Source organism: Osmerus mordax, chromosome 13 (genome assembly GCF_038355195.1).
Source record: "Osmerus mordax isolate fOsmMor3 chromosome 13, fOsmMor3.pri, whole genome shotgun sequence".
Classification (NCBI taxonomy): domain Eukaryota; kingdom Metazoa; phylum Chordata; class Actinopteri; order Osmeriformes; family Osmeridae; genus Osmerus; species Osmerus mordax.
Window position 1 is genome coordinate 6,948,362 of NC_090062.1, and position 17,456 is coordinate 6,965,817.

Below are 17,456 nucleotides of genomic sequence, written 5' to 3' on the forward strand. Positions count from 1 at the left end.
TGAGGCACACCAGGGGCACACCAGTGAGACAGTGGAAGTGCTTTTAGTGGCAAACATCAGGCTTGGCTTTTGTGGAACAAAGCACTTCAGTGTGTCTAATAATGTCTGTGTTATTACAACGACAAGGACCCACTTGTTATGTTTGCCTAAAGTATTACCCCCAAGAGCATTACGAAAAGATGAGTGAACAGGTTTATTAAAGATAAGAAAGGCTGTCATCGGGTGGTTGTTCATTAAATTGACAAATCATTAACCAGAATCTTGAGGAATTTGACTATAAACGCAACAGGTTGGAGACACCAAAGACAAGTGTAGAAGGTAGATCTCTCCGATTCACCAATGACTCTCTTCCTCAGTTGTGAGTGACAGACTGGGAAAGAGATACAGAAAGATCCTGAGGGGAAGCATGATAGCTCCTTTTGAACCGCCTGACAGTTTTACAGAGCTGAGTCTATTGTAATTCATAATTTATAGATTTTGTGTTCTGACACACATGTACTTCACCCAACCGCAAGTGGTGTCTCGATGACAAGAGAGAGCTCAGAGACTGAGACAGCGTAAATCCAACACAAGCCTCACAACCAAGACAATGTGTTTCTGAAAGTCAATAGCCTGCCCAAAACTGCTTGGAGTTGGGCAACCATAAACACAATGCAACCTCTAATTGATATATACATCATATTTGGAGGGGGATCAAATAATACTCTGAGCAAATACAGTACTCTGTTATAGAACACCTACAATTACACACATGACTGTATTTCATTAGAAAAAGTGAGTCAGTTTTACCTACGGTAAGATATAATACAAACAGCTGAGCAGACAAAAATCCTGATACCTAAAATAACAGGCTGGCTTATGACAGCTCAGAGGCAGATGAAAGCACATTACATTATTATGTAAAAGTGATAAGGAGAAAGAGAAACAGCTGAAAAAGGTAAACACTATGAGCATGAATGAGTCACCAGAGGCAATGTTCCTGATATGGAAAATGTGTGGTCAGTTGATGAACTTGTGAATCAAACTAGGAAGATAATACCTTTGGTCATAACAGTGAAGGTTTTAATTCTCATACACAGGGGCGTTTGCGTGCACACACACACACACACTCACACACACAAACGCACACACCTGGGACTTGGACTAAGGAATAGAAACTGTCGAGGATATCACATTTTCTCCCTTGCCTTCTGTGTTCTAGAAACACCCTGTTTCGGCAGAACTATTTTGATGCAGTTTGAATCAATACAGTCTTTTGTGTGGAAACTCCAGACGTGCTATCTGAGAGACTCTCACATCGTCTAGTATGGCCGGCCGGCTCTCCGGCCAGATCTCCTCTACTGTTCCACCAGAGACGCTCTGCCTGCATGAGTGACTGTCCTGGATAATTAAACATAGTGAGGTCTGTCTGGCCCTGGAGCTTCCTGGCCTCAGCTGAATGCTACCCAGCCAGCTCTCTCTTTCTCCCCCCCCCCCCTCTCTCTCTCTCTCTTGCTCTCTCTCTCTCTCTTTCTTCCTCTCTCTCTCTCTCTCTCTCTCACTCTCTCTCTCTCTCTCTCTCGCTCTCTCTCTCTCTCTCTCTCTCTCTCTCTCTCTCTCTCTCTCTCTCTCTCTCTCTCTCTCTCTCTGTCTGTCTCTCAGTCCCTCTATATTTTTTTGTCCCTCCCTTTCTCTTTCTTCCACTCTCTCTGCCTTTCTCTCTTTATCCCTCTCTCCCCATTGCAGCCAGGAGGAGGCCAGGGCAAGTCCCAGCACATCCATTCCTCTCTACTCTTCTGTTTTATCTCTCTTGTTCTGCGATGTTTACTTCCCCTTCTCAAGCCCTCTGGTGTTTTGTCCCTGTAAGGTGGACAAACAGGTTCCTGTGGTCAAGAGGCAGGAGCTAAACTGGGTATGATTGTAGCCAGAGTAATTAACCGACCTCTGGACTCTAGTGAAGTGTTTTATTTTGTCCATGAGGGGTATTCACTTCAGTATTTCGGCACCAGATTTAGAAAGAGCTATGTGTAGTAACCCTGTCCTTTCCAACAGGTACAAAGCAACAGGCCATTCATGCACAGGAAGGTCTTAAAACGTATTTATAGATGTTCTGCTAAACTCTGAGACTAAGGAGTTCTTTCTTCACAGTATATTAGATAACTGGCGTCACCATCACATCACTATGGGATCATATCTTTGTTGGTGAATTTTTGTTGACAGTATTGGCTCTTCAACCTATTTTGAAATTCAGCATATTCTGTAGATAATCATGCATGATCAATTAGCTAAAATGACTCAGCTGATATGACAATAAAGTAGTTTACTGGCATTTTAAGAGAATGTGAAAAGCTTGAGGAAGCCATTTATCAATGTGGGATGCATCAGCAGTCTGACTGGTTCGTGTTTGCATTCAGATGTTGTCTCTCACTTGAGAAGGCCAGAAATATCCACAAGATCAATCAGTATCTGACACATAAAACCTAATGCAGCGTCCACTCGAATGAAGATCTGCCAGCACATGACAAGATGCTCTTGTGGCATATGAGACACAATTGAAAGTTATCTTCATCACTGTGGCATATGGCTGACAGACAGTGCATGTACATTAAGCGCACAGCATGTTTGATCTCCCAAAGCAGTCCTAAAAATCTCAGACTGCAGGCTTCAAATCACTATAGCCCAGTCAAAACCTAGCCTACTTACCCACCCATCTGGGAGAGGTGCTGAGATTTGAAGAAAGTGCTCTCCGAGTAGAAGACATTTACACCATGAAAGTAATTGTCATATTGGACATGGATTTCTGGATGGATATACTTAAAAATGTAGTATTTGTCCTCGAAGCTCATGTTCATGGTACAACACTGACTAAACAGATATGAAGGACAGAGAGGGAGGTGATGAAGAGGAGGAATAATGACTAAAACGAGCAAATCTCCAGACAGCACCTAAAGCAACCAGGTGTTTTCTTAATTGGCTTAATCTGTTTACAGTCAATGATTCTGAGTGAGCATTTGACCTTTCTATCATAGCACATGGTTAACATGTTATCAGTGGAGCTTGGGGGTAATGACACATCTGTTTCCCAAGCCCAGGAAGCCACTCTCCCCCTGTTAATGAGATGTGTCCCAGCCTCCTGGTTCCTGGTTCCTGGTTCCTGGTCCCAAGGTCCTGGGCTGGGCTGGGATAGGTCTTGTCGGAAGGATGCCAGCAGGAGGGCATTCCTCTGCTGGCCCCCCGAGTCTCTGTTCTGCCTCACTAGTCTGCATCTGGCAGAGAGGCGAGCTGCTTTCACCACAAAATGAAGACTTGATAAAACAGTGCAGCTAACAGCTGGTTACGGTAACAGAGCAACGGTGGCCATCAGAAAGAAAGTCTTTGTTCTCCATAGTCGCTGCGCTATGCGGCCATACGTCACCTAACCGACCCCTGATAGCAGGTTGTATCTGGACTGAGCAATAAGATAAAGAGTCCCTTGAGAGAACGGGATGGAAGAGGGCCAATCACGGCCCCCGGAATGTCTTCTCATTTCCTGGAATACGAGTATGCTTCATTCATCCCATAACAACAATGCATCACCCCTGAGCTTGTCTCACACAAAGCTGTCTCATGCCAGTCACAGCGAAGGTGCAAGGAGAAAAAAGTCAGCATTAATGAGTTGATCGTGAAACTAGTCCATTTACCAATACCTGCTAAAAAGAATGAACACCTTTCATCTTCAGGAGTTGCATCAAATAGTAGTTCTTACTTTTTTAGAGTAATCTTCTGAAAAAAAAATGTTACAGTTTTTCTCGATTGGTTACACACGTTTTCTGAATGCATACCTCATACTCTCAGAACTCTACACACAAATCAAAAAAACACACACAATGGGCAAAACCCCTCACTTCTCCTGCAAAATTAAACTTAACATTCAAAACAATGTTATTTAATCTCAAAATTGTATTTTGTTTTCAAATGACAAACACAAACCATCATATGAATAGACATTTATAAGAACCATTTGAACACTGATGTGCTCAATGTAAAACACTATGATGAATGGAAAACACTTCTTCTTCATTCATCATAGTGAGTTAGGCCTTTTTTTGTTCAGTGTTACATTTACTACAGACAGTACATACATAGGTGTGTTGTAAAATATTTGAGAATATTGTTTTTATACTCAGAACACAGAAATACACGGTAACAAATATATTTTACATATATGTACACAGTGTACATCCCAACCAACACAAAGTTGCACATACAGCGGTTTACATACAAAACAACAGAATAATTTACTGTTTAGTGTATACAGTTACATTATTATTATTTTTCTTTGTATTTGCCGTAATGTTATGGCGTTATTTTCTAGGACCATGTTCATGATTTCAGTTTCCTGTTCAGGACAGAAGACGTTCCCGATCACCTTGTGTTGGTAATCTTTCAGTTCTGCCAAACATATAGTAAAATACCGTAAATACTGTGTAGGAATACAAAGTAGGAATACATTTTCCAAATACTTGAAACATACTTTATTTTTACAGTCCTACAGAACAGTCCACAGGCAATACTTTACTACTGTACTCATTGCGTACTGTATTGATATGCAGTAGGCCTACTGCAATTTTGTAGTGAGAGTAGATTTCTTACCTATTCTCATTTCGGAAAGTCCTGATGATGGATGCTACAGTGTACCTGCTCAAATTTGGCTGTACTCTTTGCCCAGCCTCCCTCATTGTTAGACCATGGTTGACTACATGGTCAACCAAAGCGGCTCGGATCTCATCAGAGATTATGGTCCTTGGCCTTCCTCGTCCTCCCTGTCCTCCTCCTCTTACTCTCACTCCTCTGCCTCTGTTTCCAATGTTGGCATCCATTGCTCAAAAACAGAAAAGGTCACCTGTTGCCCTTTTATTCTAAAGCTCTGATTGCTAATTGTAAAACTGTGTGACAGGTGTTTGTCCATGCGATGAGTCAGTGTGCGTATTTGAATGGCAGTGTGTTCTTTGTGAAAACAAAAGATTTTCTTCATGAAAATTGTGCCAAATGCAGAGAATTGTGTGTAGTGTTTTGAAAAAAGTGTGTGTTAGAACTGCAATTTGAGTGTAAAGCAGGAATTGTGCTTGTAGTTTAGCACAATTGGTTCATGGGGTTGGTGCATGAGTTACATGTTTGTGTCTCAAGTACCAGTATTTGTGTGCAAACAATTGAGAAAAACTGTAATAACATTTCTGAAGTATATAGGTTTGCCATCTCTTGCCAGACTGGAAGTTAAACCAGAACAGCGTTATTCTCATGATCTAACAGCAACATAATAAGAAGCTTGTATTCCTTCTCTCCTGCTCAGTTTCAGCTTCCTCACAGCACTTAGCGAGCACGCTCTAAATCACATATTGTATTTCTCCTAAAGCTTGTAATCACATTAACTTAACAGACAAAATAGAGAGCCAAATCAAGTGAAAACATACTCCAATGAAATTAATTCAAGACATCAGAGTGGATTAGGAGACAAAAGATGAAGCACATAATTGCTGTTAAACGTGGATTTATTGGAAAATCAGTATCATGGTATTTATTTACTCTCATTATAGTTGTTACTAGATCTGATGGGACTGGCTGAAGGCAATTAGATATGTTTTCGTCAATATAGAAGTTGCATTTTTCCCATCTAAACCTCCATGGAACGCCCATGCCCACACTGTCAGTATCCTGGTTTCTTGTCCTGGAGTGGCCTGGCCAGGACTAGAGGCAGGGCTCTCCTCATGATAGCATCAGGCAGCCTTCCAGGGTGTGGTTTGGTCATAATCGGTAGTATATTGTTCTGACTTGCAGGAAAACCTACTTTGAATACAGTCCTTCATGGAGAACACCTTCCTGTGTTTTATCTCCCGGGGTTTTCCTTTTTCCATGGCAAGAGATAGCTGAGCGCATGATGAGAGAGGTACCTGAGAGAGGAGAGGAAGGAGCTGTATTTTTAAACATGACAAGGACACAGGGTTTCCTCCAAACCGTACAGGCTGCTGACAAAGAGCGTATTGTCCTGGTCTACAGGCCTGCTAGGCCACAGAGGGACGGCATTGTGGCATCAGGTAATGCTAGCGGAGATCTGATCTGTGATAGCACCCCATGTTTGGTAAAGTAAGACACTAATATATCACAGGTGCTATTAGGTCACCTCAGTGAAAGTTTGGTGTGTCTTGGCGCAAGGGCACGAAAGCAGAAACCACTTGATTTAAGACAGCATTCCGGAGAAAAAGAGAAAAAGCTGAAAAAAATACACCCTTTGTAAAGTAAGTGATACATCTCAGAAAAGACTTTGTCAGAATGCCAAGCTATGTAATTATAGGTGTTCCTACTTCAAAACCTATGCTGCTATTACAGTGACATGGCATAGAGCAGGGTTGTTTTTCAAAGCATTGTTAAATATGAAGGGCAAACTGATATTATAAATCCATCCTTCTCTCACTCTCTCCCAGACACACACCTTTATCAGGAGTTTTCCTCTGTAACCAGAGTGCTTGGCAGCATTTCTCTGGTGAGGAGGCCGGACTTGAGACAGGTTCTGTCGTGATCATTATCATGGCTGAGATTTATTGCTTTTACAGCCTGGAAACAGTCAGGAAGAGATAGTGTGTGAGACAGAACAATAAACAGATGACTGAATGGCGATTTCCACTTCCAAATCATAATGGCATGTGCTATTAGTGAAAGTACATGTTTTTTCTTTTATTAATATGACAGACAAGTCTGGGGAACATTCAGTGTTGATTCAATTATATCATTAGAGAAAATGAAGAGGAATATTATGACGTGTTTTTATTCACATTCTTACATTTACAAATCTGCATAAGACTTTATGTACATTCAGTAGTTGATGATGAGGAAGACTTGTGGTCAGTATTGACTGTTCCTGGACCGGGAAGATCCGAGTCGACCACTGAATCTAGCAAAGGCTCCGCAGCACAACCTGAGAGCCCGTACCATGCTGTCTCACTCTGCTCACTCGGATAAAGTCTGCCGTACAAAATGGCGTCATATACAAAATTGTATCAAATCCAGAAGAGAAGACACAGGACGATGTACAGTAGAATGGATCTACCTGAAATGTAACTGAACTATGTAAGTGAACATAAGTCATGAACAAATAGCTGATCTCTGAGGCCTTTCTGTCACATTGTGTCTTCAGTGTCTGCCGACTAGATTTATTTGTATTATGAAATCTAGACACAGAAGGGCTGAGCTGTATGGTCAATTCTGACATAATAAAGGCAGTTGGTCTTAAGGTATTTGCAATGAATTAAGCAATCTATCATATGGAACAAATAACCAATTATGGGATACAGTAAAACAAGAACAACTTCTTGTCAACAAACCAAGTAATCATTTTAGATATGAAAACAATAATAATTTAGATAAGGATTGGTAACAATAAACGACTGAAGTTGCCTGATTGACCTTCAAAGTTAATTAATATATTGATATGGTATGATCCGGTTCATATTTGAGGTTGTTGATCAGGGTCTAGAATTTCGACACAAAAATGTAACTTTTATTTAATTTTCAGACAATTAGACAAAAATAAAAATTGTATAATGAAATTATACAATTTGCAGGTGATTGGATCAGTTCTTGTTTTGTAAAGAGCATCTAATTAAATGTGAAAATCACAGTATGGTCTTCATTACAAATTACACTTCTTTTTTCTTTTTTTTTTTACATAGCATCTGCTTTGTCTCGCTCAACATAATATCCTTCCAGATTATTCTTGATAAATTAAACGTCTGAAACTCTTAACATACCGTATCACACACACAAAATAACCAGTACATCGGCTCACATCAAACAAAGCACAATACCTTCCAACAAAAGAAATACATTAGGAACACAGAGTATCATTGCTTAAATAATTCTAGAAAAATATTTGCTGTACATATTTAACAATTATTTACATTTTGTTTAAAATAACTGTGTTTATACATCAACACACTGTTCAGAATCCATAAACATCTCATTTTGTAAAAGTAAAAACTCGAAGAAAAACTGGAAAAATAAAAACAAATAAACAGGTAACACTGTATGCTGAGTTAGGACCATGTCATTGCTTAAGAAAAGTTGTACTCATAGCTTTACAACATTACATAGAGCAGTGTTTTTCTTAGTATTACACAAGTGGATCTAAATTATTTTAAATCCACTTGCATAGTAATACAACTGATTAAAATATAACTGTAATTACCACAACAACAAAAAAATGGAATAGTAATAATAATTCTGGCAAAGGCGTGTGGGCCGCTTTATTCATAAAAAGATGAGAACATAGATGCAGTTTGTGTTCCTCTACAACTTCAACTAGAGACCGCCCAACTTCAGGGTTTTGAACAATGGAAGGTGCACTTATTGCAGCATAAGACCATCATTTCCTCCAACTTCAACAGGCACACGATGAAACATCTCAGTGAATGTGAAATATAATGGCACCATCTCTGTCTAACTATTTGTTTGAATCAACATTTCAAAAGTTACCCCCAGAAAGTTAACTCATGGTGGTTGTACATGTAAATGAACAGGAAGACCCATATCAACAAATCAAATCCACTGGCATATGCAGACAGAAATGTGACACACAGACGACAGCCCAGTGCCAGATCTGTGGATGTGGTCACATTTCTAATGAGTAAGCTTATTCCACAGCACACGTTACTGCATCAACCATCATTCATGATTGGACAGGCTGAAGTGAGAAAGATACTTCCCAGTTTTCAGACTGCAGATCTGTGGACAACATTTTGTCAGTGTGGCGACAGGCACAGTGACAACTGGGGTCACAAAGTGACCTCTCCAGGTTACACAAGAACACCCCGCACACCTCTCCTCCAGGCTTCCTTCACAGAGACACACAATGCTTGCATAGTCTTGGCAGAAACCAGAGTGTTCTCGATGTGCCCCTCCTCATCACAGGCCCTGGCATCAGACGTTGTCAAACTTGTGTTTTAGATAGTCTTTTATGACCTTAGCGATAGGTAGATCTTCCAGTAACTTGAGGCTCTGAAGGCCTATGCAATGACGGATTCTTATCCGACACATGTCTTGTAAAGTCCTGGGATGCTCTGAAATACAAGACAAATGTGTTATTTAAATACTGTTCTAACAAGATATTAATGCAAGTAGATAGTTATATAAACAGAGATTAAAATCAGTAACTAGATTTGATATAATACACAACTAGAAAAGGTATTCCCAATCATTTCGTTTAGCAAATTACTACAAACTGAAAACTCTTTTTGGAACCTTAACCTTCTCTGAGTTCTCTCTACATTCTCAAACCAAACTAGCACCTTGTCATTAGCTACTGCATTGTTTGCTATTAAACTGCAGGAAAGTCCCTCAATTCCAGGAAGCTCGAAAGCTGGAGTTTTATCGCTATTAAGTGGAACTAGTGGCCTGCGTCTCCCTCCCGGGGCAGAGGGAAGCACCAAAGCACAGCCAGCTGGAGAAACCACAACACTGAGGGGGGGCAGGGCACAGCTGCAGGTCTGTCTACTGTCACCACAGCCAGGATCCCTGTTGTTAAAGGCTTCAGGTGACACTGCAGTTATTGTTGGAACACAATTTAACCAGGATGTGAGCAATATGGTTTTATTGAAACAAATCAGTGATGTGCTGATGAATCTCTCTACTGGTTAAAATATTTATGTGAGCAACCAGAATCTACCTAAAGGAAACAACACTGGGGTCAGTGTGCAATAGTCTTCAAAGGAGCTTGCTGCCAATCCTCCAGGGTCTCACAGCCAAGGCAGATGAGTTAATCCAGTGAGGCTGTCCTGTAATCAATAAGCCTGTGGATATGTGATCTTCCTGGTCTCAGGAGGCTGTGAATGGGACTGACTTCACATGCCTGTCTGATACACACCAGAGCTCTTTGATATCTTGATATCAAAGTTCAGTGAGCAGAGCAGGAATGCAGGCATTGTGCTTCCTAAATCATTAGTGCTTCAGGTACCGTATTCTCCTCTCCCCCCAACCGCCAATTGTTCTGGGGCTGAACACTGGTCATTATAACCTTGTGTTGGCAACGTGCCCTCTCTGTGCATTTCTGAAGTTTCTACTCGTCTCGACTTACAATCCGGCCATATCCCTTGTTTTGTGTAGAACTACAATCCATCATCACCCCACCCATTTTAACCACAGGGTCCTTTCATGTTTGACGACATTCACCATTTTTGTCATCTACATCCCTGCATGAACAAACTGCTACATAACTAGAAACGATTCCAGTTTTGGCTGACCGAAACTCATAATATCCTAACACGTGTCACCAAAAGACTGCATCCCAAACAGCCAAGGAGAAAGAACCCAAACTTCCAGTGGCTAACCTCCCCTATCCTTACGTCAAACCCCAGAGTAGCAGTCCCACTTACTGGTGACCTCCTGCAGGAAGTCCAGACAGGGCCGGCTTATCCCCGACATGCTGACGGCCACGGCCACGGGCGTCTGGCCCTCGTAGTTAATGGTGTTGGTGTCTGCCCCGTACGCGTACAACATCTGGGCGCAGACCACGTCGTCTCTGAGGGCCGACAGGTGCAGGGGGGTCTGCCCGTCCTCCAGACGGAACAGGTTGGTGTCCGCGCCCCTCTGCAGGAACATGCGGCAGTACGAGTGGTTTCCTTTGATGACGGCGTAGCGCAGCAGGAAGCCGTTCTGGATGTCGATGTTGGCGCTGTGGTCCAGGAGGATCCGAACACAGCTGGAGCGCTCGCGGATGATGGCCAGCTGGAGAGGGGTGGTCCCCTTGTCGCTCAGGGGGTCCACCTCCGCCCGGAACTCCAGCAGGAGGCGGACGAACGAGTCCCGGCCGTAGTGGGCCGCTACGTGGAGGGGCGTCCAGCCGTCGTTGCTCTTGGCGTTGATGATGTCGCTGCGGAACTCGGACTCCAGCATGAGCCGGGCGATGCGGGCTCGGCCGTGCATGGCGGCGTAGTGGAGGGCCGTGAATCCACCGATGAAGTCTTTTACTGTGGGGTCGGCTGGAGAGAGGAACACCAGAAGAGAAGGGAAGAATTGGGGGAGACAAGACAAAACAACAGGTGAGTGTACATTTCAATGTCCTTCCATTTAGCAGAGTGGAAAGGACAAGAGAGGATTGAAAGAAATCACTAGGCCTAATGATGTCACATGGCAGTCTACAGCAATTAGAAATAAACATTAGAAAGACCCAGGAATCCTGAGGTTTAGCCTGGAGACTCAAGTCGATGAGAAGTCGACAATCCCAGACTGGTAATATACCGCCATCTACAGGACAAAGAAAGCCATGGAGGAAGAACTATTTCAACATCTTCATCCAAGGTTAGGATCCTTACCACCATGCTCTAGGAACACTCTGACACATCTCTCCTTCCCCTTGGCAGCTGAGAAGTGGAGCAGTGTCCAGCCGTTGGCGTCGCGGATCTTGGGAGAGTAGCCTTGCTCCAGCATCTTCCTGACCGTGCACACATCCCCTGCGGCCACCGCGGCCTGGATCTGCAGCTCCTCCTGAAGCTCTGGGTTCCTTCTGCAGTGATGGTTCAGCATCCTGTTACATCTCGTTAAGGGAAGGCTCATCCACACCTAGCCTCTTTTGGGAAACAGACACGATTTGTGATCAGTCCATATCTTCACTTACCAAATCAACACAACTATTTACATTGAGTCATGGAAAGGCCCACCACTGTGACAACTTGATAAATTATTCCTTTATCCAGCACATTTGCCATTCCTACATATTGGTACAAACCCACAGTTTACACATCTTCACCTTTTGTCAAATTGGTGATGTATAACTTCTCTCATGTGTCTCTTGGGCATACCAACAGGGCAGTTGTCAGTTGTGAGTACAACTCAAATAGACATGGTTTTAAATCCAATCTGAAAAGTAAACAAAAACAGGAATGCATATACTAGTCTCAGATGTTGTGTCTGTTCAAAACCACTGAATACAAAGACATAACATTTAACTACAACGTTTTGATATTAAACCTGTATAGATCTGTAATGTTCGCAAACGAAGAAGACATCATTCTCTGTCATAATGACAGAGAATGATGTCTAATCACCAAACTAGACATTAAATGTCACCTTAATTAATAATAATAATAATAATACTGTAAGTGTAAACAGATAAGCTGGTTAGCCCAAACAACAGTAATCAATAGCTAGATACTTACCCAAACAAGGTTTTAATGTTTGACTCGTTGGAAACGAACAAACTACTAAGTTATGGAACACAATATAGCCTACCGTGTTCATACTGGACACGTAGCAGGTTGTGGCAGTCTGGAAACAAGGCATTGGAAACAAATCATTGCGTTAGCTCGTATAGCTAACACAGCCAATTAACTCATACAAAACAATAACCGGTTGACATGTCAGCTTGCCAGCTAGCCTTGCTTTAAAGGTTCGTCCACTTCCCCTACGAGTCATAATTTAGAAATACATTTGAAAACATGGTGCAAACTGACAGTGACACCCAAAATTCCTGCATGCAGCATACAATAGCTAATTTGTGTCAAGCTACGACAACTAGCCAACTTCTTTGCTAGTCACACAATTGACTAGTATTACTACAAGTTAGCTTTTACAATAGCTAGTCGATATATATCACTAGATTACTAGCTGGTGGTAATAACCAGTAGCTAGCTAACGTTAGCGAGTATTCAGCAAAAGCGAACAAACAACAATGGAGTGGCAAGCTGCGCGCTAACATTAGCCATGGCTTGGCTTTTTCAGTTATCATGGTACAGTACCTTCAGTTCTTTCACGGGCTACTTTCCAAGTTAACTAGAGAACTGACACTAAGTGACATTATGTAACAACGCAGCTACAAACAACAACTTGTTTTTAAATAAATGCATATTTAGTTAGTTAAGTTAATGCAGGTTAATAAAATAAGGCAATAGTTAGCTCAATTGCTAGTGCTGGTGCTGGTGCTAGAAGTGTAGCGGTTAGCTGACCAATTTTCTGTACATTTCTTGAGTTGTACAACATTCACCACAATGGAGCTATTAGACTATCAGAACAACTCGTACAATCATCCACTGCTCATTGGCACAACGTAACTAATTGCTAGCTATTAGTAGCTACAAAAATGCAATATACTTACTGAACTAGATGCTATAAGGTTAGCAGACAGGCTAGTTAGCTGCCTCCTCTACTCCACTGTCCGACGCCAACCCCCAGGACGTGCGCCACACCAGCCAATAAGATTTCAGACTTGAGGAACGCGAGCTGTCAAACCAGCTTCGTGCTGCAAACCTTCGGTTACCGCAACGTAGGCTTTACATTAGATAGATTTCGGTTGTACGTTATTTAAAATTGTGTTGAATAAATGCGTTTACCATGCTTTGCAAACTACAGATATATATACTTAGCTAATAGCTATCTTGTTTTTCAAAACGTTTTTTTCATCATCTTAGACTTTGCTTCCGTGAGCACCAGTCACATGGCCCTATCGGGACACTGTAGCTAGAGCTATAGCTTAAAATGCATGCTTGCTGCTTTTCTTTTCGTGAAATATATAGATTTAGCCTATGTGGAAAAATAATTGAGTTAATCGGTTACTATGTACTTACTTACTATGTGCAGTTTTTGTACCACATTCTAGCAAAAGAACCAGGAATACGTGAATAACAAAGGTAGGTGAGATACAGCGGTTGACTTACGTTTCGTAATGTATTGCAATGTGTATGTATGTAAACTCTTCAACATAAACCAATGAAGAAAGTTGACATACAACTAAATTTTTTACAATCTTTTTCAGGTTTCTTCCAACCCATCAAAATGAACTCTATTTTACTCTCTCTAAATGATGCATACCGGAGTTTACTGATTGGAGCATCGCCTAACATAACTGCACAAGAGTTTGCGTCAACAATGTCTTTGTGTGTTCGTAAACCACCAAAACAGTGTTGTGAATCAGTGCCCGTGCCGGACAGGGATGCTGAGTGTTCAGATCAACCCAGAGAACCTTTCAAATCACCAGAGTGTTATGATAATGGCGTCGATGAGATACCCTGCATTGCTCTGACGCTGATGGAGAAAATCTTTTTCAAAATGACATGTCAAAGCTGGTCTCAAGAGACGCTACATTATTTCAGTACGGTGTACAGAATATTATTGCAAGAGTTTGGTATTATGTCAAATCTTGTGAGTAGTTTTGATTTTATGTTGATTTAATTAAACATGCTTGTAGTTTGTCATTTAAATGTTCCTCTCTGACCCCAACTCCCTTGACAGATTGATATTTTCCAAACCAAGGATCTGTTGACATCTCATCTTGCTGCAAAGTGTGCATCAGCATGTGTTTCTGTTGAGTTACGCTCCTCTGAGAACTTGGTGAGTTGGATGCTCACCTTCAATTGAAACTCCAAAAAACTGTTTTTGAAATGTATAATTTGATCACATCCCCAGATACTAATGGACTCTTAGTCAGTTGCTCTCTTTTGCCTCACACAGAATCATTCTCAGATTTTTTCATTTCCTTCTATTTTATTTAAACTTGCAGCCTGTCAATCCCATTTGGGAGAGGAAATGTCTGCAAGTGTTTCTGAACCCCAGTCCAGGACCTGAGTTGGACGGCTGCCTATGGTCTCTCCAAGACGTCATTAAAACACTGCTTAAACAGCCACAGGGACATAGTGGTATTGATCTTACAGTAGACGTCTTTACATTCTGTGAAACAAACAGACCTCAACACTTTTCACTGCCAATACAGTATGCTATACATGTCTTTGTCCCCTCCCCCCCTTATTTCTTCCTCGTCTTTTTCTCTTGTTTTCCCAACAGGGGCTTTGCAGAAGCTTCTTGCATCTTTTGACCCAGCTCTGTCATCACTGTGCTCTAAGCTTCTCCCTGGAAGTGATGTGGATCAGACAGACAGTGCTTTATACTCCAGCAGCACTGAAAACCAGGGGGCCACGCTGTGCACTTTACTAGACCTACTGGAGGTGCTCACAGCGTCCAGGGTCAGATCAGGGTCTCGTGGCTGTTTCCTGAGTCAGAGGCTGGCTCACACACAGGCCCCCGGGCTGCTGAGGATAGTCATGCGTCCGCTGGACTACTTTGTGAAAAAGCGAGTGATGCTGCTCCTGAAGAGGGTGCTGCTGGAGAAGGCCGGGGAAGACATGGCTTTAGCGAACGTACCAGCCCCCACAGACCGTCACATCTGCAGTGACATGAACGCGCTAACTTCTGAGGTGTTGCAGGCGGTGCATGCTGGTTGGTTACAGGGTGTTCCGGTGGAGTCAGGGTCTGTGTTCTTCAGTGGGACAAGGCAGGCCTGTGATGGAGGCAGTGACCGCCCCGATTATGTCATGCTGAGAGCTGTTAGTCTCGTTCTACTGAAATCCCTGGATTACAAGATCAAATCAGGAAGTGGCACAGGTAAGGACTTAATCAACACCACATCTCTTAATGTATGAACGCTGCATTCTAGCGAACAGAACCCATTTTGAACCATGTTTCCTGTGCTTGGTTTTGCTCTTCCCCACATGCGCAGCAGGGGGCAGTCTTTTCTTAGATATGAAGCCTGTCTGTTTTCCTCTCTGTGTCTCCAGGTGTTGATCCTACTATGGATGTGCCAGGGTGTCTGCAAGGCTTGTTGTTGTTTCTGAACCAGCGAGGGGTCCAGCTGCACCAGCCTTGTCATCCTTGCACCTGGGTCTCTGTGGTGTTTGGAGAGCAGGATGATGACATGATGGAGACAGCCAAAGCCTTACTCTCACTACACCTCCTCCACAACAGGTAACTATAATAGTGACTGGAGGGAGAGCAGTTTAACCCTTGTGTTATCTTCGGGTCATTCTGACCCATCAGTCGTTGTGACCCACCGTCGTATTGCGACAACTTTACCGCATACAAAAACAAAGTAAAGCAATTTCTTTTAACCGTTGGGCTGTCTCAGACCCCCCACATTGCGAAGGTTAAAAGAAAATTATTTTTATTTGTTTTTGTATTGGGTAAAATTGGGTAAACACAACGATGGTTCGTTATGAACCTTTGGGTCATGTGACCCGAAGGCAGCACAAGGGTTAAGAAAGGACCTACAGTACTAGAAAGTTATGGATTGTGTTCACGCCACATTGACGAAGGCTGCAATGTAATTGAGGGTAAAGTATTTTGTATTTTGGTTCCTCGCCGCAGAGTCTCCTCTGAGATGGGTGTGTTTGCTGGTGCTTCAAATACTGCTTCCTGTTCCACCGGCTGCAACCCTCACTGCCACTTCCTGTCGCTCCTCCGAAGTGTCTCCTTTGACCATAGCATCCTCCTGGACTTCCTCATCTCCACGGAAACCTGCTTCCTGGAGTACTTGGTGCGCTACCTGAAACACCTGCAGGGGGACCGGGAAGGTTTCTCTGAGGCCTGTCAGAAGATGGAGGCGCTGGACTGGACACAGAGGCTGGACAGCTTGGGAGAAGACCTCCATCGGTCTTCACTTGCCCCCTGTAGCAGTGTGTCTCCGCTGGGCCTAATCCTGCCTAGCCCAGTCCCTCCTCTCCGTCTGGTGGACTATGGAAGCTCAGATGAGTCAGAGACTGAGGTGATGGATGTTTCAGACACACCAAGGAGGGCTACAGGCCTGGAAGCCTGCATCTCAGAGAGCAGGCCAAGGCTTGGCGGCCTCAATTTGTCACAGGGTGATAAGAGGGAACCGTCCTCCTCTTTGGGGCATACACATGAAGGACCCCAGCTATCAAGCTCCACAGAGGGTTTTCAGACCACACTTGACTGCAAAAAAACAACAGGGAGGGGATCACAGCCTAGAACGGATCCAGACTGTGGACAAGGGCGGAGTCTGCCAGGACCAGGATGGAGGCTCAGGACTCTTGCCCCTGCCCAAGACAGACGTCATGGAGACCTTGACAGAAGGGCATTCACCTGTCTGTCCGAGCTCAGAGATGTGATAGCCAGGCTGCAGAAGAGGAATCTCTTTCCCTATAATCCCACCTCGCTCCTCAAACTACTGACTAAGATTGAGACAGAAAGTGTTTTTCATCATTGAGATACTACCGATTTAAAATAAACAACGCAAAATTGAAACATGTCTGTTCACAGTTTTATTGATAGTCTCTGTATATCGTAGATATCTATTTTAAAAGGTATACATACAGTAAGCGAATCCCAGTTCTCCTGTTGGTGTGGGTTATAATACTATTTTGGTGCCCTTCAGCTGCCTGCCAGGTAAATCTTAAATCATGACAGGAAGAGTTAGTCCTGAAAGTGTGTTTACGATCAGTGTTTCAGCTGTGCGTATACTTTGAGCTCTGCTCTATTTACCCATCCTAAGCAAACACAACATCCACCTCCTAAACCAATAAACTACAGCTGTTTGAATGTTACTTAATCACATCCCTGCCTCTTTGAAGTTCATTCTGTAAGCTATCAGCATGGAACATTGTTCTCAACCTCTGTCTGATCTCCACTCGTAGCTCCTAACTGACCATTCTTATATTCTCTATGTTACT

General features: G+C 42.9%; 2 protein-coding genes across 4 annotated transcripts; one reads left to right on the plus strand and one right to left on the minus strand.

Annotated features, from left to right (window-relative positions):
- Positions 1–6,779: 6,779 nt before the first annotated feature.
- On the minus strand, positions 6,780–13,162 carry asb7 (ankyrin repeat and SOCS box containing 7). 3 transcript variants are annotated; one of them, XM_067249633.1, is made up of 6 exons: positions 13,097–13,162; positions 12,235–12,270; positions 11,753–11,862; positions 11,319–11,572; positions 10,380–10,985; positions 6,780–9,068 (listed from the first exon to the last, which is right to left on the minus strand). In XM_067249633.1, exons 4-6 carry the CDS (start codon positions 11,557–11,559, stop codon positions 8,929–8,931), a joined length of 987 nt encoding a protein of 328 aa, XP_067105734.1. In that variant the 5' UTR covers positions 11,560–11,572; positions 11,753–11,862; positions 12,235–12,270; positions 13,097–13,162; the 3' UTR covers positions 6,780–8,928. The 3 variants fall into 3 exon arrangements, with proteins under 3 accessions (XP_067105734.1, XP_067105735.1, XP_067105736.1); XM_067249634.1 differs by having other exon boundaries at positions 12,162–12,270; positions 13,097–13,157; XM_067249635.1 differs by lacking the exons at positions 12,235–12,270; positions 13,097–13,162 and having other exon boundaries at positions 11,736–11,768.
- Positions 13,163–13,474: 312 nt separating this feature from the next.
- On the plus strand, positions 13,475–17,014 carry lins1 (lines homolog 1). Its single transcript, XM_067249192.1, has 7 exons — positions 13,475–13,628; positions 13,754–14,139; positions 14,230–14,328; positions 14,498–14,633; positions 14,779–15,375; positions 15,549–15,735; positions 16,135–17,014. The coding sequence occupies exons 2-7, from the start codon at positions 13,774–13,776 to the stop codon at positions 16,991–16,993; spliced, it is 2,244 nt and encodes a 747-aa protein (XP_067105293.1). The 5' UTR covers positions 13,475–13,628; positions 13,754–13,773; the 3' UTR covers positions 16,994–17,014.
- The last annotated feature ends 442 nt before the right edge of the window (positions 17,015–17,456 follow it).

What these genes read in the sequence shown, in the direction of transcription:
- asb7 (XM_067249633.1), bottom strand. Translation starts at nt 11,559, where the DNA reads ATGAGCCTTCCCTTAACGAGATGTAACAGGATGCTGAACCATCACTGC. An exon ending in AGTGTTCCTAGAGCATGGTG is followed by an intron (nt 10,986 to 11,318) that starts GTAAGGATCCTA and finishes TCCTCTCTCCAG; the next exon opens with CCGACCCCACAGTAAAAGAC. An exon ending in CTTCCTGCAGGAGGTCACCA is followed by an intron (nt 9,069 to 10,379) that starts GTAAGTGGGACT and finishes CTTGTATTTCAG; the next exon opens with AGCATCCCAGGACTTTACAA.
- lins1 (XM_067249192.1), top strand. Translation starts at nt 13,774, where the DNA reads ATGAACTCTATTTTACTCTCTCTAAATGATGCATACCGGAGTTTACTG. An exon ending in ACAGCCACAGGGACATAGTG is followed by an intron (nt 14,634 to 14,778) that starts GTATTGATCTTA and finishes TTTTCCCAACAG; the next exon opens with GGGCTTTGCAGAAGCTTCTT. An exon ending in CTACACCTCCTCCACAACAG is followed by an intron (nt 15,736 to 16,134) that starts GTAACTATAATA and finishes TCCTCGCCGCAG; the next exon opens with AGTCTCCTCTGAGATGGGTG.